Raw genomic sequence first — 26,456 nt, 5'->3', positions numbered from 1 at the left:
ATTCAAAAAAATGGAAATAAAAATTTTCAATATACGTTTTCTAACATAAAATAAACCACAGTTAGCCATTACAAGATAAATTCTCCCACTGCTTTAGAAACTCAGTCAAATACAAACTCTGAGCGGCCCAGGAGCCCTCTGTGGGAGCCATTGCCCTTACCGGAGTGCGGGAGGTCAGCCGCCGGTGGAACCGGGAGACCCTGCCGAACACCTCCTGACAGTACCGGTGCAGCTCCTCCAACTCGTCTTCAATCAGCACGGCGTCTAGGGGCTCACTCTTTTGAATCAGCTGCTCCCCAAAAACTATGAGCTGGTCAATCTTGTTGGTATTTAATGTAATTTCCTGTTGGAAACCCTATTTAAAATATGAGAAAGAAAGGACTTCAAAAAAAAGAAATTTCCCCTGGGGAGGGGGGGTAGGCCAATAGTTTGTTTCTTCTGTACCCTGTGGTGCAGAATCAAAATGCCATTATTGCTTTGTTCCTTTATCTAGTACTCCAGCTTTATCAATTTTTAAATAAATGACAATGAAAATTTAATAATTTAAAACATGTGTACATATATTTTTTCCACTTGCTTCTGGGCATTGGCTTTTCCAATTAAAATATTTCTTAAAGCTTAATGAGGATGGACATTTATAGTTACTGGGTCCGAGGAAGAGACTGTCTTATCAATGATTGGTGGAAACAGAAAACTTCCCATGATAAGCCACCAAAGGGCATTCACTAATATGGATACAATGTAACATCCACGGGTGCCATATATATTACTTTTCAGGCAAGGCAAATTTCCATTTCTCAACCTCTTCGAAAATCTGACCAAGAAGAAGGGAATTATAGTGAGATTATGGTTCCTGGGTAGTGCAAATGGTTAACATGCTCGGCTGCTAACCAAAAGGTTGGAGGTTCAAGTCCACCCAGAGGCACCTCCAAAGAAAGGCCTGGCAATCGACTTCTGAAATTCAGCCACTGAAAACCCTATGGAGCACAGTTCCACTCTGACACATATGGGGTCGCCAGGAGTCAGAGCTGACTCAGCAGAAACTGGTTACTGGTTTTACACTGTAACGTGGATATCTGTAACAATGGGAGAGCAGAAGATAGCTGTTCTCGGCCCCACGGTTGATACAGATCTTCCTCCTGTTATGCCCAAGTGTTAGAGAAATAGCATCTTAGGAGGTTTTCTCCGGAGCCTAGAGTCCGTTCTCCCACTGTGTTGATCATAAATGACAAAGAGTAAAAGGGGCCTCATAGTAAACGATCTCTTGCCCGTGAGGAACCGTATCTTTGCTCATGAGAATCTAGCAGGACACAGTTGGGATGCAGCCTGGCTGCTTTAACAATTCCGGAATGTGGTCTCGGGATATCAGGTGCAATTTATATGTGGCCAGTTCTCCTCTGCAAAGGTACATTCTTTTAAGAGAAGCCAAGGTAGCAGCCCGTACATTCAGTTGGCGCATCTTGTCATCAGCATCGCTCTCGGAGAAGTGCTCCACGTTGGTCAGCTGCAGGTCCATCTCAGTAAGCCACACCAGAATGCTCTCCCGGGTCCCCTCAAACTCCTCCCTCTGGTTGGTGAAATGCTGTGAAAGGGAGGGAAAAAGAAATCACATGTTTGTGCTGCCTGTGGAAAGAGAGTTCAGGTACACAGCAAGGTCACCTGAGGCTGAAAGGAGAGGGTGCCCAGAACACTGGGGGAGAAACCTGTCTGAGGCATCTGCAAAATGCTGCATCAGGGGTCAGAGCCGGTTCAGGAGCCTGGGTTCTGGTCCTGACTCTGTGATACTGAACAAGCCCCCTAAGTTCTCTCAGTCTCAGCTTCTTTACCAGCACAGGGGGGAGAGTGACTGGATGATCTCTAAGGTCTGCATGGCATCAGAAATGCAACAATGCTCTAGTCTAAATCAGTGATTTTTTTTTTTTTTTAGGCGTGAAACATTAAAAAAAAAAATTTATTCCGCTTTTGGTGGAAGTTTACACGGCAAATTGGTTCCCATCTAGCAATTTCAATACACATTATTCAGTGACATTGGTTACATTTTCCACATGGTGTCAGCAGCTTTCTCCTTATTTCCATTCTGGTTGTTCTGTTTCCATCAGTCTAGCTTCCCTGCCCTTCCGCTTTGCCTTCTCCTCTTTGCTTTAGGGTAAATGTTGACTTCTTGGTCTCACAGGGATGATTTTTTGTTTGTTTCTTTAAATACAGGAGCACAGTACTATTTTCTGAATCTCTCTTTTTTTTTCAGGGTCTAAGTCAGACACCTTTGCTTGTTTTTACCCATTTGTCTTTTGCAGAAGCTTTTGCTGGACAGAAGGACTTAGTAGCTTCAAGATGGCAAAGCAGTGATTTCAGGGTTGAGCTTGGCCTAGTGCTGCATTTGCCTCCACCGATTGAATTCTGAATGTGTTCCAGAGGGAGGACCTGAGGAGATTTAACACCTCCACTTAAGGATACCTCTTGGTTACCACCTCACAGACGGGCAGTGATTCTCAAATGCAGCATTCTATGCCAAGGCAGGGTTTAGGGTGGCAGCAGTCAAGAAAAGAAAGAAACTAAGGAAAGGGGATTATCTGGATTATTAGAAAAGCTAGCCAATTTGTTCCTAGGAGGGTTAAAAAAAATAATAAAGAACCCAGGTTCTCATCTTCCTAGCTCAGCTTCAAGAACATTCTGTGCTGAGGGCAGAGGCAGGGATTAAAATGAATTCCTGCACCTCCTACCCACACCGGTCCTGTCAGTTTATACCTGGATTTACAAAAGGCTTACATACCACGTCTTCTGAATTACAGAAAGCTAAGGTGAATATTCACATTCAGAAACCAAACCCAACCTCTGAGGGTCAGTCAAGTGTTCTCTGAAGTTTAGAGGATAATCACTGCCCCCAGTCGCTACAATACAGTGGGGATTCGGGTGCTTTGTCCACGTTCCTCACAGCGCTAGAGACAACGGGACATAAAAAACAGGCGAAGCAAGACTCTTCCCAGCGGCTCATAAGGCACTTTCTCCAGACCAGAAAGACAGCTCCCCAGACACTGTGGGCAGTCTGTGTGCTAAAGTGCACACCACCAGGGGTTCCAGAAGTTTTAAAAGGGAATTTGTTTTGATAAACAAATCCCAGAAACAGGCTCTGCCTAAAAAGTCCCAAATGCAAATAGTTATTTAGGGGAAATTAATGCTGGCAGCTCTGGGCTTAAACAAAAGGGAAGGCTATGTTGGGAAAATATTTAGGCCTTAAATGAAATCTTCTACCCGCTGCTTTGTGTACAGCCTTGATATCACCTATCACTACCCGCTGAACGTCTACAGTCAGCCCAGGTGATGGGGAGGTGCTCACTCTGAGTCTCCGCAGCACAGCTGTGACCCGTTTCTGCAGGTTGTCCCAGCGCTGGTTGCCCTCGTGGACCATCTGCTTCAATTTGCTGGCCGTGTCTGTGCGGTTCTCGCGGGCCAGCCGCCGGTACTGCTTGTTGATGAGCTCCAGCTGGGTGAGCCTCTCGTGAATCTGCCGCTGAAAGGCCTGTGGCAAAGAGTGTACAGGTCCCCAGTCAGCTGCCCCTGATCTCTCACTACACTTATCTCAAACCTTCACCACCTTCTCGAGCCACCTCCTCCTACTTCTTCTCTCAGCAAATCAAATCGCCTCATCTTCTACTTCAGAGTGAAAAAAAGAGTCCAATACATGGAAACTCTCTCAGTCCTTTGAACCCCTAACTTATCTCCCTGTCAACCTACTTAGTGCCCATCCTTGACACTTCCCTTCCACCAGACATCCATTCATTCTACAAATGTGTGCGTGCTAGTACGTACCAGGGACTATGCTCTGCTAGGTCCCCAGAATACAAAAGGGTAAATACCAGAGCGGGAAGAGAGTGCCAGACACCCCCTCCCAACCCCAAACGACCTGCTTCCAGTGGTTAATCCCCAAACTGAAATGGCAACAGAGATCTTACTTCACCAGTTCTTTGGAAGCTAGTTAAAGAACAGGCTCTCTCTATAAAGAGAAATAAAATCCTCATACAGATACAGGCTATAACATGGATGAGCCGTGAAAACATGCTGAGTGAAATAAGTCAGTCACAAAGGACAAATACTGTATGATCTCACTTATATAAAGAGGCATAGGTATAGAGACCAAAGCATATTAGTGGTTACCAGGGGTGGGGGGTGGGGGGAGAAGGGGGAGTCAATGCTTAGGGGGCACTGAGTTGCTGTTAACGGTGGTGGAATCATTTTGAAAAGGATAGTGGTGATGGCTGGATAACATGATAAACGTTATTCATGTCACCAAATTAAACATGTAAAAATGGTTGAATTGGCAAGCGTTTTGTTATATATATTTTTACCACAATATAATGAAAAAAAAAAAAAAAGAACAGGCCTTCAAGTTCACTGCATAGCAGCTGATGGCTGGTTGTGTACCCTGTAGCTGATGCCAGCCAGCCAGTCAGCAGGGTCATTTCCAGCTCCTGAGCCTTTACACCACTGTAAAAAGCTATCGAGAGCACTGAGCGGAGAAGGTTTTTACCTCAAACCTCTTCAGCTCTTCTTTGGCACTTGTGTACAACACCTCTGAGGAATTTGGGTAGGCTGCTGTCCTCTCTGCTGACTTGAGCCAGTCCTCAAAGCGGGAATAATCATCTAAAAACTTCTGCCACAGGCGCCACGTCTCTTCAATTCTGAAGGAAGGAAAGCAACTTAAAACACGCCATCCATTTCAACCGTCTGCTTTTGAACTTCTGTCCCTTAACAGATCCCATCCCCCACTGGCACCCACACTGTGTAGGAGAGACCCTGATACCCCTTCCAGGAAACAACCAGGGACATCGCTTCTTGGTCAGTATACCTTCCTCCTGGTAGTACCAAGCCTCTCAGAGCTCATGCTTCAGGAGATAGCTGCTTTGTAGCTGGGCGAACAAAGGTAAAGCCAGCCCACAGTTACACCCTGAGACACAAAGCTGTCACCCTCATTATGTTTTTCTTGAGTTTATTCCTTTAACAAGCACTGGCCACATCTACTGAGCCTCTCTGCCAATACCTGGCCCATTTCTAAATGCAGTGAACAGAACACAGCTACTTTTATTTGGTCCAGTGGGGAGATCTAGCTGAACATGCTCAAGACATTTAGGGGCATCTTGGCTCTTACTTCATTCGCCGCTCCATTGACATGGCACAAATGTTCCTCCAGCGTCTGTCTAGGCTCCTGGTGGTCTGCTGTATTGAGTCACACTCTGTCTCATTGGCACAGGCATCAGAGTCGTGCAACAGGACATCACAGATGTTAAACACTGACTCCACCCCTGCACTGTGTTGTTCAATATCTCGCTGCAGGTCCTACGATTACAACAGGGTAAGAGAAGCTGTGAGGTGACGGTGGGAGAGTTGGCATTGAAGGGTCTCCACTTTAGTCCTCCCTTTCCCTTCTGCCCTCCAGCCCAGGGAGTACAATCCTTGGTGCGTTTCCATCTTGGAACTAGCAGCACAGACCAAGTCCCGCTCATCTTTGTGCAACTCTTAGGCTGTAGTACCTGGAACAGTCTAAAAACTGGCCACGACTGGGCTCTACTGTAATAACTATGTGTGTGTGGGGGGGGGAGATGGCAGTGGGTATCCTCTATGCACTGATGGGTGCCATTGCTGACCCCTTGAGAGCTCACAGCCCCCCAAACTGCATGGGATCTACTCCATACCACCCAGCCCCAAATCCTCCAACTTAGACTTGGTTTCAGGAAAACCAATTGAGTCTTTTCAGCAGGACCTAAACTTCAGCAACAGAAGCTCTTGACCTTTTATAGGTCACAGGACTCCTGAATCTAAGAGCTTTATGTTGTCTTCACACACACATCAGATCATGCATTCAGTTGCACACGTGTCCACAGTCTCCCCATGAGCCCATCCTTGGGGCTCAGAAGAAGGGGCCCACCCAGCCAAGGCTGGGGCTCAGGGGTGGGTGAGTCTCTAGAGTCTTGTTCTACAATGATGGCAGTGATGCAGTTTCCAATCTAGGAAAAATAGTGTTCATGAAGAGAAAATACATTGTCAGAGGAAAAACAGAAAACCTGTTTCAGACGAAACACGGCGTGTTCAGTTATCACCCAAAGAAATATTTCTTCGGCACACCGTGGGTGACAGGAACGGAAGATGAGAAGTCTGTGTCGCCATTCTGGATGAATGAGGCTTCCTCTGATAACCAAATTCTGTGACAGGTGACCTCAGACCACACTATTAACCTTGGTACCTATACTACACTGTGAAATAGCAAGGATAAACTTAAATCCTACTTTAACTTTTGATAATATAGCAATTTTTGAAAATCTGTAGTACTTTAAATAAGCCACTATTACTTATACTCAATAAAGTTCCCTGGGTTCAACAAAATTCAGTTTACGGGACGGATTATTTTATACACTGCCTGGAGCCCTGGCGGGGCACAGCGGTTAAGAGCTTGGCTGCTAACAAAAGGTCAGCAGTTCAAATCCACCACCAGCTCCTTGGAAACCCTATGGGGCAGTTCTACTCTGTCCTGTAGGGTTGTTATGAGTCAGAACTGACTTAATGGCAATGGGTTTGGTTTGATTTTTTGGGGTCATAGTTTATATAAAGGCAGTATACAGTTCCTTTCAGGCCACTCAGATACCTAAATGATTTTGGAGATAACTATTGTGTTACTAGAAAAGACTAACATTTTCTTACTTTTCTTCTGATAAAATGTGCAGTCTGGATCATTTTGTGTTCAGGTGGATATAAGTGGATAAAATGCTAATGAGGTGGATATAAGTGGATAAAATGCTAATGCTCGAACTAAATTTTAAATCAGGCAGTTCTTAACACAGATCCTAACTGATGACAAGTGAGGACCACACAGCTACACTCGGCAGATGATGTTTTCTAGTTTGTCACCATGTATCTGTGAAGAGAGCTGTGACTGGGTGGTTTTTTTCAAGCTCTACAGATCAGGACACATGGCTGAGATGCTGCAATGGATGGAAGCTTTCCTGGAGACAATACGATGACTAGTTTTGAAATTAGGGTTTAAACAGAAGTCTAGTTTTAAGAATTCTTACACATTCACAGAATGGTCACAGGCTTTTCTAAAATTTACTGGTATTGATAAATATCCCTTTTAATTTTATTAAAAAAATAAACAAGGGGCCCTAGCACTGGCACTCAAGGAGTAACACTGACAACTGTAACTGAAAAATGGTGCCTGCTCTTGGCCTCATCAGGGTCCAGGTGGGAAGAATCTGGTTGAAAAGTACAGAGAAAGTCTATGGATTTTAATTTAACACATTCTTTGTAGTTACTCTACATTATTTATTCAGCTTATATTGACTAAAATGGCTAAAGAAAAGTGACGAATGGTGGCAAAAAATGAGCACTACAGTAACTTCTAAAAGACCAACATCATCACCTTGGTTAAAAGAAAGTTCAAACATTTTCAAAATTTCCAAAACACGTTTCGAAAACATCACAGAGTAGAATGTCCTACTGATGTTTAATATGAACTACTTACCTTGCAAAATATAGAAACCACATTTTAAAAAGTAAAACATTTATGAGCTAGACAAATAACATTGTACAAGCTAAAATAAATATCACCACTAGTACCTGTTACGGCATGGGTTTGTACGATAATTGTTTTCACAGAATAAATTGTTCAAATCCACGGGAGAAATAGATTTAAGAAACAACAGATCAATGTAAGCAATGCAAAGGACTTTTGGGAAGCATTTCAGGAATGGCCCCTGCTTTGCTTTTCTGTCCCTGAGCAGGGGAAGCAGAGCAAGAGAGCTGAAGCTGGGAAAGAGCTAAGGAGGAAGGGGGTCGCAGCAACAGCAGGTGGCGGAGACATGAAACTGGAGATGAGAATGCAGCAAGAAGAATGGGAATAAAAAGGAATAAGAAAAATAACATAAAGGGGAAAAGGAGAAAACCAGGCTAAAAAAAAGGAAATCACACAGAGGGGACCATCACTGGTGGCTCTAGAACATCTCCATGGGAGAGGGTTGGGGTGGCACTGAGGGGTGATTCAAAGGGTTTAAAATGAAGCTGAGTTGGCCCACTGGAGAGGGGGGCTATTGGTAATTGTAGAATGCGGGAGTATGTGTAACTAACAACACCCCTAAGCCACCATGTGGCAACCCACAGGGAACCAGGAACCCAATGAAAACTAGGAGAGAAACGCTGCAGACTCAATGAATATGGTTCATGATTTAAAAGTGTCACAAAGGTTGACACCACTTTCTGAGTTCTGAAAACAATACATTCCATATGAATAAAAACATAACCCTATTTATTACTTAAAAGAGGCCTACATAAAAGTAGGAGAAATAAAAAAGGGGTCTTATAAGGTTGTTCCTTAGCCTAGCTCCCTCTCCTACCAGGACCTCAGGGATAAGTCAATGAGGATCCAGGGACATCATGGCTATCAAACACTTCTGGGGGCTGAATTCCTTTGCAGAAGGTAGTATTACATGATCCCAAGATTTTACACCTTATTATTATAAGCAATCAAACATAATTTAGTATATTTAACTAGGGATGGAAACACAGATAAGTTTTTTTTTTTTTTGTAAATGACCTACAGATAATTCTTTTTTGTGTCACATTTCTGTTTCCAGCATTTGGGATGGATTAGTTAATGCCTGGGTTTAGTATAATTAACATATTGTAATTTACCCCTTTTAACAAAAACAATACAAGTTTTCTCAGGTCATTTAGGGTGGGCAGAATAATGGTCTCCTTTTTAAAAATGTCCACATTTTAATCCTTGGAACCTGTGGATATGTTACCCTATATGGCAAAGGGAAATTAAGGTTCCTATGAGTCGGAATCAACTCAATGGCAATGGGTAATGGAATGGATAATCAATTAACCTTAAAATAGGTAGATTAGCCTGGATTATCCTGGTTGGCCCAATGTAATCACCAACCAAAACCCAAACCTGTTGCCCTGCCAAGTTGATTCCGACTCATAGTGACCCTACAGGACAGAGGAAAACTGCCCCATAGGCCTTCCAAGGCTGTAAATCTTTACGGAAGCAGACTGCCAGATCTTTATCCCGAGGGGCAGCTGGTGGGTTTGAACAACCAATCTTTTGGTTAGCAGCCAAGTGCTTAACCACTAGTACCACCAGGCTTCCTAAAGTAATCACAGGGGTCCTTAAAAGTAGAAGAGGGAGGCAGAAGAAAAGTCAGTCAGGGGAAGATGTGACCACAGAAGAAAGGAACAAGGAGATACACCATTGCTGGATTTGGAGATTGTGGAAGGAGGCCACAAGTCAAGGGATGTGGGCTTACTCTATAAGCTGGAAAAAGCAAAGAAACATTCTCCCCTAGAGCCTCTAAAAAGGAATGTAGCTCTGTGGACACCCTGATTTTAGCCAGCAAGACCTGTGTCAGACTTCTGACTTCCAGAACTGTAAGATAATACGTTTGTGTTGTTTTAGCTGCTAAATTTGTGGTAATTTGTTATAGCAGCAACAGAAAGCAAACAGAAGATTTAACTTCTTTACAGTAATGGTAGTACTAAACATCAAGTCCATATATATATATTTTTTTGGTAACCAAGGGACATGAATTCTATGATGGTGATTCTGAGTTCTTTAGGGAAGCTTCAAATTAGCCAGACTCAAGTTATGGACCATTTCAGCACAGACAAGGTCAAGAGGATGAAGTTGCTCCAAATTGTATGCTTTTGGGAATAAATTTCCTGAACATTAATGGTGTTTTATTATATTTCGGGTTTATAAAAAGTTAACACACAATTATTAGCCCCTGACAAATTTAGCCAGCCATTTTTTAAGAGGAAAAACCTTGCCAGCTTTAATTCTCTTTACTTGAAAAAAACTCACCACTCAGGGTAAATGGTTACTTCTAAGACCTTGTCTATTAAGAGACAGCTCAAGAAATGGAAATTCATCCTAGAGGATCAAACTTGTTAAACCAAGCTGACGGTGCTCAGTTCAGTAGCCATAACTCCGCTGAGACGGGCATTGCAATCCCCACAGTGTACATTAAAACTCCACGATCCTTACAGCACTATGCATTTCTTCTCAATGCAGAGACAAAACTTAGCTTACCTCAGAAAAAGAGACACATTTAAATTTCGAAGACTAAACAGAAAAATCAGTATTTCTAATTTGTAGCATTACCAAATCATACTAGTTCGGAACCCAGAGACTAGCTATCACTGCACCTGTAATCCTAATAGCACAGATCTGAAAACAGATCTATGAGGAATATCAAATACTCAGCTATACTGTACGGTAGCATGAAGTGTCACTTAATACCATTAGAATGAATGACCTGAACTCAAGAGAATTTATGATTAAGGGGTAGCCTCTGGCAACGAATTTGGTGACAAAAGTTCAATCCCCAGTTCTGTCCCTAAGCAGCTATGATATCTGGGTCAACCCTCCTAAGTTGCTGACGAACAGGATGAACATGGTGGAGGTTTAATGTGAAGAAAAGAAAGGCGTCTGAGAACTTGATGACAATCGTATCACTTACATGGTCAAAACAGAATTTGCCCACCCAGAACCCACAGGTCTGAGAAAAACAGAGGTAAAGGGAAGTTGCTGAAAGATTAAGATAAACTTACATTTTAAAAATATAAACTCGGGCAGTACAGGTAAGAGTGAGGCACGTGTGAGTGTGAGCCCATAGAGGGCAGGAAAGTGGACTTGATAAGCCAGTGACACCAGAGAGCACCTGCCAGGTTAGTGCAATGACAAACACTGGCAGAGCTCAATGATTTCCAAACTGGAAACTCCACTGTTCGCTTGAAGGGATATAAGTGATGAGAGAAATGTACAGAGCATTGCAGGAAAGGCCCCCTGGGCTATTGGTTCAAGTGTGTTCCTTAGCATACATTTTGGTGTTTTAATTTTTTTTTTTTTTTGAAGTTTTAACAGACACACAGAATACTGGCCCACAAAGGCCTTCCTTGGTTTGGTTTTTTGGAGAAAACCAAAACCAAAACTAAACCTACTGCCGTCAAGTCCATTCCAACTCATAGTGACCCTACAGGACAGAGCAGAACTTCCCCATAGGTTTCCAAGCCAGAATTCTTTACAGAAGCAGACTGCCACATCTTTCTCCCATGGAGCAGCTGAGGGGTTCAAACTTCCAACCTTTTGGTTAGCAGCCAAGCATTTTAATCACGGCGTCACTAGGGTTTCTATTGGTGAGAAAGAAGATTTTTTTCCCCAACTTAGCACCTTCCAAAACTATATTAACAAAAATCAAGAAAGATGAAGGTTAAAAAAGCAAAACAATACAAAACAAAACAACCTTATTTACCATCAAGATTGAGGTCTGTACCTTAAACATTATTCAAACAGTTTCACAAAGACCTATGAGAATAGTGGTCGGGTGCTCAGAGATGGATGCCTCACACATACAACAGTATGGACAAGTGACCAGTTTTCTCTGGAATAAACAAACCAGTATTATGAGATGCGAACATGCCGAAACACATAGCCAGTAAAGGGGAAGGTTTGAGTAGGCAGATACCGTAGACACCTCTACTCTCACAACTGCTCAGTTCTGATTTCCCACCTGCTGTTCAGCAAGCCTCTTCTGGATTTCTTGATCATCACAGACGTCATAAACAACAGGCTTAGAAAGCTCAGACTCAATTCGAGCCAACCAGGTGCGAAGGTTGCTCATGTTTTTGTCTAACTGCTGAATAAATGCAAAGGTCTCCTTCAGCTTCTTCACCCTAAATGTATTTGTAGAAAAAAAAGAGGTGGAAAACAAAAGCCCAACATTTAGTGGTGAGAAGACTGTGCTAATAAGGGTGCTGGAGGGTAAAAAGGAACCTACATGGGGTATAGTAGAGGTCCTATAGTGGGAACAATTCTCACACCTCTAGATACCAGTTTTCATGGAATATGTGACACTTTGCAAAGCTGTTGTTTCAGTTAATTTTCAAATGGACTAAGGGTTAATCCACCTGCACAAATACTGAAGTCCTACCATTCCCAGAGTGGGACCCCCTGAGACCCAGTCCATCTTTCTGGGGCTCCAGAGGTGAGTTGTTTTTGTTAGTTGCTGTCAAGTCGGCCCCCGACTCATGGTGACCCCATGTACAATGGAACAAAATGCTGCCAGTCCTGTGCTATCTCCATGATTGATTGTAGATCCGATTATTGTGATCCATAGGGTTTTCATTGCCTGACTTTTGGAAGTTGATTGCCAGGCTCTTCTTCTTAGTCTGTCTTAGTCTGGGAAGCTCTGCTGAAATCTGTTGTCATCATAGCAACATGCAAGTTTCTACTGACAGAAGGGTGGTGGCTGTGTATGAAGTGCACTAGCTGGGAATTGAACCTGGGTCTCCCACATAAAAGGGGAGAACTCTACCACTGACCCATCATTGCCCCCGCTCCACCCAGAGCTGAGAGGAGATGCCATTTCTTTCTAAGTTAAAATAACAACTCTTGACTTCTGCCCAGTTCCTGTCTTGGCCATGGCTGAGACTGCAGCAACCAGCAATCTTCCCTGATGGGCTGATGTTACTATATGTCAAGTGCTCTTGGTGGTATCTGACCCATGATGACTCTCATGGAACCCTCCCTCTTGGATCAAGTGCAGAATATGTGCCAAACATCTGTCTCCCATGCCCTGCAGTCTGATGGGGTGGAAGGTGCTATACACATAGAACTTACCCATGTGGTACCTTATGGGACATCTGTGTCAGCCAAAAAGGGAGTGCAGGAGGGAGCAAAGATAATTTGCATGCAAAGCACAGTTCTAACTGCCATCTCCCTTACCAATCTGCCTTAGTTTTCACCCAGGCCGCCTAGGCGGAGAGCATATTTGAAATCACACACATGGTGTTAGCATACTTGGTGTGCGCACTGGCTTATCAGTTCACAGTCAACAGGAAATGATGCAGCTGCTAAGGAAAAACAATTGCTTCTTATACAGATACAGAAATAAAATGCTTCAACAAACTGTTTTCCTGAAAGTCCTAAAGTAGAGAGAATGAGGGCTTGTTCTAGTGATTTGTAGCATTTTTAGTTAATCCCAAAGAGTTGACACAATGGCTACAACTCAAAAGTCCCTACTTGTCAATATTCTGTCTGAACTGCATCCCACAGCTGATATCACTAGGAAGATAAATTTGGGCAACGACCCCAACTCACAGGAAATGGGCCACACTCCATGCCACCATCATCTCTTACTTGACTACCTGTGAACAGCTCCCTACCAGCCTCCTTGAACTCCTGTCCATCCACTTTTGGTTGTGTACGTTCTAGAAGACACATCTGTTCCACAACCCAAACCTCTCAACAGTCCTCGCCTGTCCTGACATACCGCTGTAACCCACTGAACTTTCAGCTCCTCGTGGTCAGTGGCCTCTTGGTCCTTAACCCTGTGCTCTGCAAAGCTGCTCCTCTCCAAGATAAGCTAGGTGTCCCTTCCCACAGCACCCAAGCCCTCTTACCCAATGCCCTCAACTCTGTGCTGTGCCCGCCTGTGTATGAGTCTGCATCTCTCATAGACTGTGCACCTGGCAGGGCAGAGACCGTGGCCAGGCTTGTTTCCTCTGTGGTCACAGCACCTCCCACATGGCCTGGTAGGCAGGAGGTGTCTACCAATGTTTGTTGGACAAATATATGTGCATAAGCTCTTCCACCACAAACTATTATTTAGTAGATGGTGTGGTTTATTGTTTTGTATCCTACACGAAGCTAAAGCAACCAGGAGACTCCACTACAAGCTAGTTATATGATCTAGGGAAAATCCTTTTACCTTAGTCCCCTTGTCTCTAGTAGGTCTCTGAGGTCCCTCAAGCTTCATGGAGGTGGTAGCATATTGGAAAGGTTAAGGCCAGAGCTCTGGAGGTGAGCCGACTTGAGTACAAGTCTCATTCCACTGTCTATGAGCTATGCACTGGTGGAATGCTCTGCATCTCTGCAAGGTACTTAACCTTCCGGATTCCATTTCCTGGTTACATGTAAAATGACCCACCTTGCAGGTGGTTGTGAGAACTAAACAAGAGCATGCATGGAAAGCCTTTGGTGTATAGTTAAGACTCCATACTACTGGCTCTTGTTACTGTAGACTGGACTACATGACGTTGCAATAACATCTTATTTATACGGCATTGGGCCTCACAAAGTTCTTTTATAAATCTGACTTCAGGTTTACTTTATCCTCAACAGCCCCATGAGGTAGGCAGGCTTGGAAAGGAGGCCATGTAGTCTAGTGTGAAGAGCACAGACTATGAGGTCAGGACCTGGGTTTGAATGTTGGCTACATCATCTCATCTGTAAAATTGTGATCACAGTTGTACCTTCCTTCCTGGGGTAGCTGATAGGGTACATGAAGTTATAAACATGGATAAAGCATTTGGCACGGTGCCTAACACAGATAAATGCTCAGTAACTGGTCATAATGATAATTAAGGAGGTAAGTCTTCTTGATTATATTCTTACTGCAAAAACTTTAAGAAGTTCCCTTCAAAGCCGCAAAATGATTTATTAAAAAGGAAGTAACAGAATCCGGGGCCAGGTCTAGATGCAGGTGTAATCTAGATCCCTCCTTTGTTCCCATGGCTTTATGGGTACGCCCTCCTCACAAAAATGTCCTGCTACCTTTACTGCCTGGGGACCAGAAAGAACACTCCGACATCTGCCATGGCAGCTGGAACCCCAGGCACTGTGGGCCCTGGAGTATTCCCAGGAGTTGCGAGAGGCTGCCCTCCTAAAAGGCTCTGGCTGGCGAGGCAGCCCAGCCAGGAGAGCTTCCTGTAGGTGGGACTAAGAGCTCAGGCTCAGCTACCTCCACACAGCTCTCCTGTCTTCTTCTCTACCCTCCCCTCCCCTCCCAGCATGACACCCCCCACTGCCCTCATCCAGTGCCTTACCCTATTCAATCCCAAGAACCCTGGCCTCTTTCCTATTTTCAAAAGATGAGGGCTAGAATCCAGACTTTTAAATGAAGGGAGCCAAGAAGCAACAGAATAACCTAGGTACAAAAATACAGCGATGTACAGATCTTGAATCCTGTAAATCCCAGGGGTTAGGTGTGCTATAGGCAGAGAGGAAAGTACAGGGAAGGTGGACCAATAATTTATTTGGCTTTTCCAGGATGGTGGTGCCCCAGACCAGCAGTGTCCACAGTGGGCTACTCAGGACAAACCTTTGGGTGTGGGATAAAACAGTAGGCTTTCGATTTCTACGCTGTTCTTTTTAAATTTCTACATTGGGTATGCCTTACAATTATGATTATCCCCATTTGACGCATGAACAAACTGAGGCACAGGGACTAAATAACTTGCCCGTTGTCACAAGGCCATTAAATGGCAGAAGCAGAACTTTAACATGTGCAGTCTGGTCTGCAGCGGTCCTTAAGTGCTATCCTCAAGGCATCTTATTTAAACCTGCATAACATAACATGCACATATTAGAGGTACAGGGCCAATCAGGAATCCTGATCAGAAGTCTAGACTCATGGCTCTTGTATACACTGCGGGGCAGGAGCCCATACATCATGTACTGCATTTTGGAGCTCTTAGTCTGGAGGGGAGTGGATGCCAGAAAGCTCAGACATGGTGCCAAATATTTTCCCTCCATGATTTTCTTTTAATAAACATTTAACCACTTGTTCTGTCCTGAGCTCTTTACTGACCTTGGGAATTCAATGATAACTGGAACACTGGTCTTACTTTCAGAGAGCTTATGATCTAATTTAGATGTCACCAATGTACACAGTAAGTACTCAATAAGTAAGTACTGAATGAATAAATGATGCTCACTTACACTTTCTGAGGGAATTTAATTCGTCTTCTGTACAAAAGAGGTGGCCCTGTTATATTAAAGAGCTAAAGACCTAGAGTAGCTTGGTGCCATCTTGCCACAAACAATGTGCTATCATACCACAAGCCTCACATGCTCCCAAACCTTGGCTCTATCTGGGGCAAGGGAATTACTAAGCCTTGGTCTCCTCATGGTTAACAGGCTTGGCGTGGGGCTTACATGAGATAAAAAGTTGTTTATAAATCTGTAGAAATCATGGCAGCGAAAGTTTCATTTTTATTAAAATATCTCTATCTTAAAAGCTCCAGAAAAGAAGAGTAATAAATATTACAGCAATGTTGATAAGTCTAGAAAAAACCCTATCACTACCCAAACAAACAAGCAAGCAAGCAAACAAATCATGGGGATACCAAAACCAAACCTGTTGCCGCTGAGTCGATTCCAACGCATATTGACCCTATAGGACACAGGAGAACTGCCCCGTAGGGTTTCCAAGACTGTAAACTTTACATGGGGCCCTGGTGTCGTAGTGGTTAAGAGCTCGGCGCTAATAAAAAGGTCAGCAGCTTGAATCCACTGGCTGGTCCTTGGAAACCCTCTGAGGCATTTCTACTCTGTCCTATAGGGTCACCATGAGTCAAAATCAAGTTGATGGCAATGGATTTTCATTTTTTTAAATCTTTTACAGAGCAGACTGCTATATCTTTCTCCCATGGCATGGCTGATGGGTTTGAACTGACAACTTTTTGGTTCGCAGTCGGGTGCCTAACCACTGCAACAACAGAGCTCCTTAGGGCCAATTAAAGTGGAAGGGAAAGAAGGTGGGAAAGAAAGGAAGGTCACCAAGAAGTTACAAAACACTCATCCTGTCCATATTTAATCTATTTTTATGTTACAATCTCTGACTGAAAGCATGGTACCCAAAATGCACGGTAATACAAATGTTTCTCAGATAATCCTGTGCCAACTTACTCTAGGAACTGTCAGATGTATCGCTGAATGTGTAACATTCTGTTCCGTACAGACATTGTAATCTAATTATCATCTTTCCCAGGTCAGGAAGTGGGTGTCATCTGCCAATCCAGGCAACTGGCCTCCATGTTTGGCCTCATTAATATTTGCTCTTGGAAAAATTTAAATCTCGAGTTAACATTGGGAAACAAGGAAACCTATCCAGAAGCCTAACTGTTGGCACAGGGAAACTACCTCAGTACTGCATGACATCAACCACCTGAGCCGCTTGTTTATGGGGCTCACAATCTCTGCACTTGAACAATTGCCCTGTTTTGGCCCAGGCACTCCCACATTTCTCATGTACATATTTCAACACATAACATTTCTTCAGGAAAAAAAAAAAAAAAAAAAACAGGCATGATTTCCTGAATTGGAGCCCAGTTCTGAGGATTGCCTAAACAAAAATCTCAGGTACAAAGCAGTCACCTGTGTAGACTATTTTTTTTTTTTCTGTAGGTAGGAGGTCACGAAAGTAAGTAGACGTAAATAGTAAAAGACCTGAACAAAAACTCAAAACATTTTTCTATGAAACCAAACAAAATTAAGAAATTATGCCTAAAAGTAGCCACAAATCAGAATAGCTCTTTTGCAGGGATTATGGGTAGAAATATAAAGAAACAAGATGAATGAAGTTTTCCTTTTACTTTTAACTAGTGGTGGATGAGAATACAACACTTATGAACCCTGCTCTCCCTCCAAAACAAATAAACACAATCAAGCCAGAACTAGTCTCGTTGTATATCAAGCATAAACCTTTTATGTGGTAGAAGCTTTCAATGTCAAATTCATGTATTACCTTTGAGTCCTATTCTCTACATGCTGAAGAATCTATAATTAAATTGTAAGAACCCTAGATCAGCAAGAGTTAAAAAAAAAAAAATTCTATTCCAATATGGACAGCCTAACCTAAAAAACACTAAGGAAAATTGAGATGGTTGAAGTATATGAATTTGTGTTTGAAATAAATAGATAGGCAATTCTGTGGGCAGCTGCCTGTGGCTAAAAACACTACAAATTCTGCACAATTGCATCTTTTTAAACGAGTGAACATCTTTATGCAAAGATAATCAGTTACTTTGAGGGCATGGACATTACAATGCATGCGAGCTAATCGCCTCTTTGAAGCATTTATGTTGCCGGAGGACTTCCATTTTCCACACGGCATAATCACCTCTCTCTCCTGCTTGGCAAGCCAGACTGCAGACACCACACACATGCTGACACTGGAAGAGGACCCATCCCCCGAAAGCCGAACACACACACACACATGCACACACGCACACACACACACTCCACAGCCACCATCTCATCGGTCATTTCTATTGTAACCAAAACAAGAGAGCAAGAGAAGCAGCAGAGAACAGCAGCAGCCGTCATCTCGGCCATATGCAGAGCTGATTACTGAAATGGCACTTACTGTTTATGAGAAAAAATCATTCCTTATGTTAAAGCGAAAGCTCCAAGTTCCCGGCTGCACATCCACCTCCCAGGGACGAGGTAACCCCTCCCTGCCCCCTCCTCCCCAGCGTGCCCTCTTCATTCACTGGTTCAGCATCTTCCACGGAGGCAGACAAGCTCCGGGCCTCCCTCCTGAAGGCTCCTCGTAGGTCCTGGCTCCCTCACAAAGCAATGCTGGTAGGAAAGAAAGAGACCTTCTTCTCTGCTAGCTGCAATTTTTAATCTGTTTTCTCCCTTCCAATAAACAAATATCTCAAGCTATTTCCACACACACACACACACACAGACACACACAGACACACAGACACACACACACACACACAGTCTTTGTTCTGACGCTATGCAATGCTGAGAGGAAAAAAGTCACAGTGTTATCTTGGGTATAGGTTATTTATGAAGCGCTATAAACTAAGGGGAAGAGAAATTTAGATTCGGGGCATGGAAAAGAGGATTTCTGTCCTCAAATTAAATTTCTCTACTTCAGGTTTAAAAGAAACAGTGAAATCTGAAGCCCCTAATCCAATAGGCAATGCCTTCCTTTCGTCCTCCTAACGAAGAAATTGCCCCATGTGGGTTTTCTTCTCTGCCTTTTTAGTCCTGTGTATTAGGAAAAAAAGGGACAGAGAATTCATTGAGTCCATCCCTGTTTGTTGTAGAAAACTATCTTCCAGTACAAATGAAGTTCAAGACTTTGCAGAGAAAGAAAATTTGTAATTTGTTTACCGTAATGTCAGTATCTGAAAAATCCTCTTTAACCTCCAACCTTGGTTTTCTCTGTGTAAGTCTGCAGGGCTCTGCTTACCAGAACACTGCCCTGTTTGTGTCAAGCCCATTTTATGTTCACTACCAGCCTTTTTTTTTTTTTTTTACCAGCCTTATTTTGAGGCGTGACAACCTCAATTATTTCTCATGGGCCACCAAAGTCCAACATTTAATCATTATTACATCCTTCCCTCGAAACACAGCAAATGCATTCAATATCAGTGAAATCAGTAGTCTAGATTTGGAAATAGCTCTCCCAAAATGCAGTATCTGATCAACACATTGGTCATCCCTGTGATCTGCTAGATATGAACCTCTGGGACTCAATAAACTGGACTTGTCTGATGGTCAACATTACGCTGCTGCCTGCTTGGGGGAACTCCCTGACCATCAGGAAGGCCTTCCACCAGGGCCCAGGAGCAGCAGCCACCCGTTACAGAGGTGGAACCATCAGCTGATGGAAAGGAAACTGGAAGGGGGAAGGAAAGACCTCACATTTGTCTCTCCCTGTGTTCAAATCTCTAAATCCTACAGTCTTACTGAATCAGGCAAACTGCTAAGACCAGAACAAGTCAACTTTATGACTAGCAGCATTGTTTGGTCTTCTAAAACAACCTTGAGAAACTACAGATAAAAGAAGCGCAAGGAAAAACTCTTTATCAGTTTAAAAAGGCACACATCTCCGTGCCCATTCTGGAAGGGATGAAAAACAATCTGAACACACAGTTGCCATGGTAATAGCCGCTGAGTTTAAATGACGTTTTCATTGCTATTACTATAAAATAGGTGGGTTTTTCATGTTGGCAGGTGAAACGTGAAAATTAATCTTCGTTAAAAGCTTCTTTGCAAGGACTTCATACTTCTTACAGCGAGAGCACAATCTAGTTAAATAAGAAAAGACCCATCCTGGGGCCATATGGTGGCGTGTCTGAGTAAGTCCCTCCTTCATGATGTTGGCTTAAGGACAACTCTGTTAATGATGTTTCTCACCAAAGAGAAATGAAGAAGAAAGGTAACAATGTTCATGGCTTTTTTTTTTTTTTTTAATGAAAACAAAAAATTCTCCATGTTTCTTTTTTCACAGTGATCATTTAGAAAATATAGATCAGCAAAAGGAAAATTAAAATCACTAAGGATTCCAACACTAAGAGGTAACTACTGTGAACGTTCTGGGGCATCTTTCTACTTAGTTATCTCATCTGTTTTAGGCACTGAAAGCTTTGACCAGACCATTCACATGTGCTCAAAAACAGCCCACATTCTGAGTTTCTGTTTAGGGTGATGAAAAACTTGGAAATAGTGGTAATAGCTGCACAAGATGGTGAACATAATTAATGTCACTTAACTGTATGTTTAAAACTGGTTAAAATGGGAAATTTTTTTGTTACACATTTTTTACCACAATTAAAAAAAATAAGAGCCACCCCCCCACGCCCATGTCTCTGCAGAGGTTCCACTGAGATGCACAATCTGCCAGAGAGACTTGCTAAAGACATGGATGGATCAGAGGCCACAGGGTTACTTCCCCATAGGACACAGCTAAGTTTTTAATTGTGGTAAAAGTATAACAAAACATTTTGCCAATTCAACAACTTTACATGTACAATTCTGTGACATTGATTATGGACATCATGTTGTACAACCCACAGCTAAGGTTCTGATTCATAAAACAGAGAAGGGGGTGCTTGGAAACAAAAGTAGATGCATTTTTAAGGAATTCAACTACTGTGTCTTTAAAATCAAGGGTAGACGTAGATGAGATTATGTGGCAGGCTGAGCCCTTCTCTGGCATCAGTCCCATTGAGGGGATGATATCCAGGGACCCTTTGGTATGTGGAGGCTGAAGTAAGGTAACTTTGCATCTTTTGGTCCTTCACTCGACTACTATGCCTAAACTGTTTTTAATAGGTAACCTAACTTTCTCCAAAACAGAAGATGGCACATATTGGCAGTTGTGAAAAACAATTTTTGTAATTTAGTTGTCTCTTCTGCATTCAGTATTTGCTGGGTCACTTTTCAAAGATACCATCTTAGAAACACAGGGAAGAGAGGGAATTAATAGGTACAATTAAAAAAAAAAGTTACCTCTTCATTTAAATTCTCAAGTAAGCCTGTTGTTGTCAGGTGCCACCGAGTCAGTTCCAACTCATAGTGACCCTCTGTACAACACAGTGAAACACTGCCTGGTCCTGCGCCATCCTCACAATTGTTGCTATGTTTGACTCCACTGTTGTAGCCACTGCGTCAATCCATCTCACTGAGGATCTTCCTCTTTTTTGCTGACCCTCTATCTTATCAAGCATAATATTCTTCTCCAGGGTCTCATCCCTCCTGATAACACATCCAAAGGATGTGAGGTGAAGTCCTGCCATCCTTGCTTCCAAGGGGGACTCTGGCTGTACTTATTCCAAGACAGACTTGTTCATTCTTCTGGCATATTGGTATATTCATGGTATATTCAATATTCTCCACCAACACCATAATTCAAAGGCATCGATTCTTTTTTGGTCTTCCTTATACTCATTGTCCAGCTTTTGTGCACATATGAAGCAACTGAAAACACCATGGCTTTGGTCAGGCACACCCTAGCCCTCAAAGTGACATCTTTGCCTGTCAGCACTTTAAAGAGGTCTTTTGCAGCAGATTTGCCCAATACAATATGTCATTTGATATCTTGGCTGCTGTTTCTGTGGGCGTTGACCGTGGATCCAAGTAAAATGAAATCCTTGACAACTTCAGTCTTTTCTCCGTTTATCGTAATGTTGCTTATTGGTCCAGTTGTGAGAATTTTTATTTTCTTTATGTTGACGTATAATCCATACTGAAGGCTGTGGTCTTTGATCTTCATCAGTAAGTGCTTCAAGTCCTCTTTACTTCCAGCAAGCAAGCTTGTGCCACCTGCATAACGCAGGTTGTTAATGAGTCTTCCTCCAATCCTGTTGCCCCATTCTTCTTCATACAGTCCAGCTTCTCAGATTATTTGCTCAGCATACAGATTGAATAGGTATGGGGAAAGAATTCAACCCTGATGCACACCTTTCCTGACTTTAAACCACGCAGTGTGCCTTTGTTCTTTTCGAACAACTGCCTTTTAATCTATGTACAGGTCCTTATGAGCACAATTAAGTGTTCTGGAATTCCCATTTTTCAAAATATTATCCATAATTTGTTAACGATCGACATAGTCGAATGTCTTTATATAGTCAATAAAACACAGGTAAACCAAATAAACCTGGGAGAATATAATTGATATTTCCTGTTATCAAATGAGATTAGGTTCTAGATAGTCATACCATCCACCAAAACATACATGGTGAAGAGGCAGTTCTATTCTGTCCTATAGAGTTGCTATGAATTGGAATCGATTCCATGGCAGTGGGTTTTTTCTTTTTCTTAATGAGTTCAGGAATCACAAATGTTAGAAACTGTCCAAGGGCCAGAAAAATTGCTAAAAACTCCCACAGCAACTCAGTTTGTCTCCACTGGTACACCCATGATGTGAATTTTAATCCTGACACCAGTGCCTATGCAACCTCATGGGAGGAAATCAACATTAAACTGACTTAGGGCTTTCCCCCTTTCTTTGATGAGGTTGGGGCCTTGAGGGTACAGTGTTTAAGAGCTTGGCTGCTAACCAAAAGGTTGGCAGTTTGAATCACCAGCTGCTCCTTGGAAACCCTATGGGACAGTCCTACCCTGTCCTATACGGTTGCTGAGTTGGAATCAACTTGGTTTTTTGGTTTTGATGAGCTTACTTCAGAAAATGAACCCTTCAGGTTCTCTCCTTTAAGGATTTTAAACAAACTGAAGAACATTTTACAAGTAGGAGAAAAAACAGTGATTTTGATCTAAGTCCCTTTCTCTTTGGAGGAAGAGAAAAACTCCTCATTTGCCCATGTTTATCATACCCCACACTGAACTGAGCCAGGGGCTAATACCGTATGTATGTGCATACTGACTCAGCTTTCCTCGTGCTTTCTCAACCAGGGTCTCAGTCCTCACATCCACAAAGGGAGGGAGGGAGGGAAGAAGCATGGCTGGTGGAGCTTATCAACAAGGAAACATGCTCACAGAGGCTATAAAACCTGTTCATGGTCATTGGCAGATCCAGGATTTCTGACTCTTGGTATAAAACAGTATCACCTCACCATGCTGCTCACTGTACAGCAGGGGTTTTCAAAGTGTGTTTCACAGCCACACACCATCGGCACCACCTGGGAGCTTGTTAGAAATGCCCATTCTTGGCTCTAGGCCAGATCTACTGAGTCAGAAGCTCTGAGGCTGGGGCCCAGCTCTCCATGGTCTCAGGAGCCCTTCAGGTGATTCTGGTGTATATTTAAGTTTAAGAACCACTGAGCAAGAGCAGACAGTGAATTCTACATTGAACTCAACTTTTTAAAAAATTCTGATGAACTATTTTTAAAAGCCAAGGCCTCAAGAGAGCCAAATACTCTTTGAGATGCATCACTTAGTGGAGCGGACAGACCTAGGCTCTGGTCCCTGCCCTGCACAGGGTAGCCACTGACCTTGGGTAAGCTATTTATCCTCTGTGAGCCACAGTTTCCCTATCTGTGAAATGGGGGATCATACCGGCCTTGCAGGGTGGTTGTAATAATTAAATGTAATACACGTGATGGGCCTGAGTCCCTCTGCTACTAAACCATAAAGGCGCCTACTGTCTGAAATAATCAGACATTTAATGTGTTTTTAAGTTAGTTTGTGCTCCATGTTTTATTAATTCTTTTGAAATTTGCCTCTATTTTTGCTGAGAACAAGCCCCAAAATAATAGGTTCTCCCTGTCCCCCAGTGAATTAAATTCGGTTTATTGAAGTTTTGGACTTCAAATCAACCTTTATCTTCTGAACACCAGTCTAAGGCTTGAAGTTAAAGGCTTGCAGTTAAAATTTTGAAATCGTGAGGTCAGGTACCTGGGTAGGATCTCTCCCTCCCTGAATCTTACTTATTTAAGCAAGAGATGTCTACCTTGCCACAGTGTCAAGTAGCAAAACACTGTGAGCAGGATGGATAAAGTTAAACAGTGTTCAAAATTTTGTGGGCATATGAGATTATTAGGTACTCTACACAGCTTCAGGTTGTTGCTGGCCCTGCTCAAATATAAACTCTGTAGTCTGCTCCCGGCCTCTCCCTTCCCTGATGGTGATGCCTTTGTACAATGCCAAGGGTGAGATCAGTGTAAAGGATTAGCCAAGGAGCTGATCCTGAGTGAGGCTGATTTGTGGAGGGTCTAAACTCGCTGCCTTAAGTCACCTGAAGGGTAACCTCAACTACGAGCTCCCTAGACTCCCTGCCATCTATCTCAGCCTGACCTTTACTTTAAGGCGGGAGACGTTTATTCTTTCCAAATTCCTCAATTTTGAAAGGGGCACAATGGTTAGTTAAGCAATTGGCTGCTAACCAAAAGATTGGTGGTTTGAACCCACCCAGAGGCTCTGTGGGAGAAAGACCTGGCGATGTGTTCCCATAAAGATTACAGTCTAGAAAACCCTATAGCGCAGTTCTACTCTATTACATGGGGTCGCTATGAGTCGAAATTGACTTGATGGCACCCAATAACATTCTCTCACTATGTTCTACTCACTTCATTGTAACAAACCAGAAGGATCTAGAGTAGCGGGGAGGTGAGACAACTGTGTAAGTTGAAATCCTGGTTGTGTCATGTGCTAGTTATGTAACTGTAGGCAAGTTGCTTAAATGCCTCAGTTACCTCATCTGTAAAGTGGGATAATGATATCTACCTTTCAGAATTACAATGAAGATTAAGTGAAATCATACATAAAAAGCACACTGTTAACGTAGTCAGCAATCAATTTATTTCCTATTATTTCAATTCCTTATTTTGCCAAGAGCGTCTTCTAAAAGGATCAGTGTAAGTTCACCTGCTGCTATATCTCCTTCCCACCAAGAAAATGGTGAAGACAGGCAGCCAGAAAGGTAGGGAAAAATGCAAACAGCCTGTTATACTCTGAAGTAATATAACCAGAGCATGAATAATTAAGAATAGACTGTTGTCTTTTAAAGAATTATCTATATGAGATCAAATTGACAACAGTAACTCTAAAGCTCAGAGGAGAAGTATAGGGGACAGTGAATCTAAGGTGAAATAATTTGGGAAGAGGTAGCAAGAACGGTGACACAATGTGAACAATGTAACCAATGTCATTGAATTTATACATGTAGCAATTGTTGAATGGGTATATGTTTTGCTGTGTATATTTTCAACAACAACAACAACAACAACAAAAAAGAAGTAGAAGAGACTGTTACTCTGATCTTCAGGATGCATAATATAGATCTTGCTTCTGAACAATCCATGAACAGGTGCAATATCATCATGCCCTGATTAGTGCTAGGTGCCCAAGAGGTCCTTAAGATATAAAGACAATGATGATAAAGACATTCTAGGTACAAATGACCCAAGATTTATTCTTATGCACTGGTACGTCCATTCATTTCAACAAATATCTGAAGCACTGTTCTAAGAGTCAAAGATAACTGGCTTCACGGAAGGACAACTGAGGGAATCCTCTTCGTTTTAGCAAACATGCTACTTAGTCATCTTACAGAAATACAGTGATAATAACCACACAATAAACGCTGGTTCCTGTATGCTGGCCCTGTGCCAAATGTGCGTTAGACATCGTTCATCTTCATAGAGGCCTGAAGTAAGCAATGTTGCAAGACACACTTTGCAGATTTGGAAACTGAGGCTTAGAAAGGTTAAATCACATACGCAAGCTTCCATGGTGAGTAAGCGACAGAGTCAGGACTGGCTTTCAAAACCTGTGTTCTGAACCAGGAGTGGATTATTCAATAGGCAAGGTAAGCACAGTGTTTACCTTGCTTACCAGATCATCTGTAGTGAACCATTTCACATTTTTTCAATCACATCAAAGATTCTGCTTCTAGGTATGGCTGGCTTCTGTCTCTCTCCCAACCCCACAGCACCTTCCTACAGAATCAAAGCCTCTTTTCAAATTTAAAGTCCCTGACAGGGATGGATGACCCAGTCAGCAAGGTAAGCATGGGCTTACTTGTGCTTACTTACTAACATGTAGTGAACAATTTCACAGATGATCTGGTAAGCAATAAGCACTGTTCTTACCTTGCCTATTAAATAAACTGCTCCTGTTCTTAACCCTTACTTGGTTTACTGCCCATGGATTTCTGCACATTTTTTTTTTCGTTTTCAATTGGCAGTGGACAGACGTTAGATCCAACTCAGCCTGTGCTGCCAGCCAAATCACCCTTATATTTGGGTTCATTGCTAAAAAGCCATGAAGGACTGAGACTTTATTTAGGAGGCCAAATATTTAGCCTACATTTAAGATCTTGGCCTAACCTATTTTTCTAGCTTCATCTCTTACACTTGAGCCAGCGGGGCTTATTGTCATTTTCTGAATGGCATCTACACGGCTCTACCTATATGCGGTTTTG

General features: G+C 42.7%; 1 protein-coding gene across 8 annotated transcripts in view; it reads right to left on the bottom strand.

Moving 5' to 3' along the window:
- SYNE2 (spectrin repeat containing nuclear envelope protein 2) overlaps nt 1-26,456 on the bottom strand; it is a 378,879-nt gene that overhangs the window by 13,476 nt on the left and 338,947 nt on the right. For all 8 annotated transcript variants that reach the window (XM_064292573.1, XM_064292575.1, XM_064292574.1 and 5 more), the window contains 6 exons: nt 11,559-11,721; nt 5,144-5,331; nt 4,526-4,676; nt 3,335-3,517; nt 1,445-1,582; nt 161-355 (listed from right to left, as the gene is read on the bottom strand). In XM_064292573.1, coding sequence (XP_064148643.1) covers nt 161-355; nt 1,445-1,582; nt 3,335-3,517; nt 4,526-4,676; nt 5,144-5,331; nt 11,559-11,721 — 1,018 coding nt within the window. The remainder of the gene's footprint in view (nt 1-160; nt 356-1,444; nt 1,583-3,334; nt 3,518-4,525; nt 4,677-5,143; nt 5,332-11,558; nt 11,722-26,456) is intronic.

Source organism: Loxodonta africana, chromosome 10 (assembly GCF_030014295.1).
Source record: "Loxodonta africana isolate mLoxAfr1 chromosome 10, mLoxAfr1.hap2, whole genome shotgun sequence".
In the NCBI taxonomy this organism is placed as follows: Eukaryota; Metazoa; Chordata; class Mammalia; order Proboscidea; family Elephantidae; genus Loxodonta; species Loxodonta africana.
The sequence above is the reverse complement of the archived record's forward strand: the minus strand, read 5'-3'. Positions and strand labels throughout refer to the sequence as shown.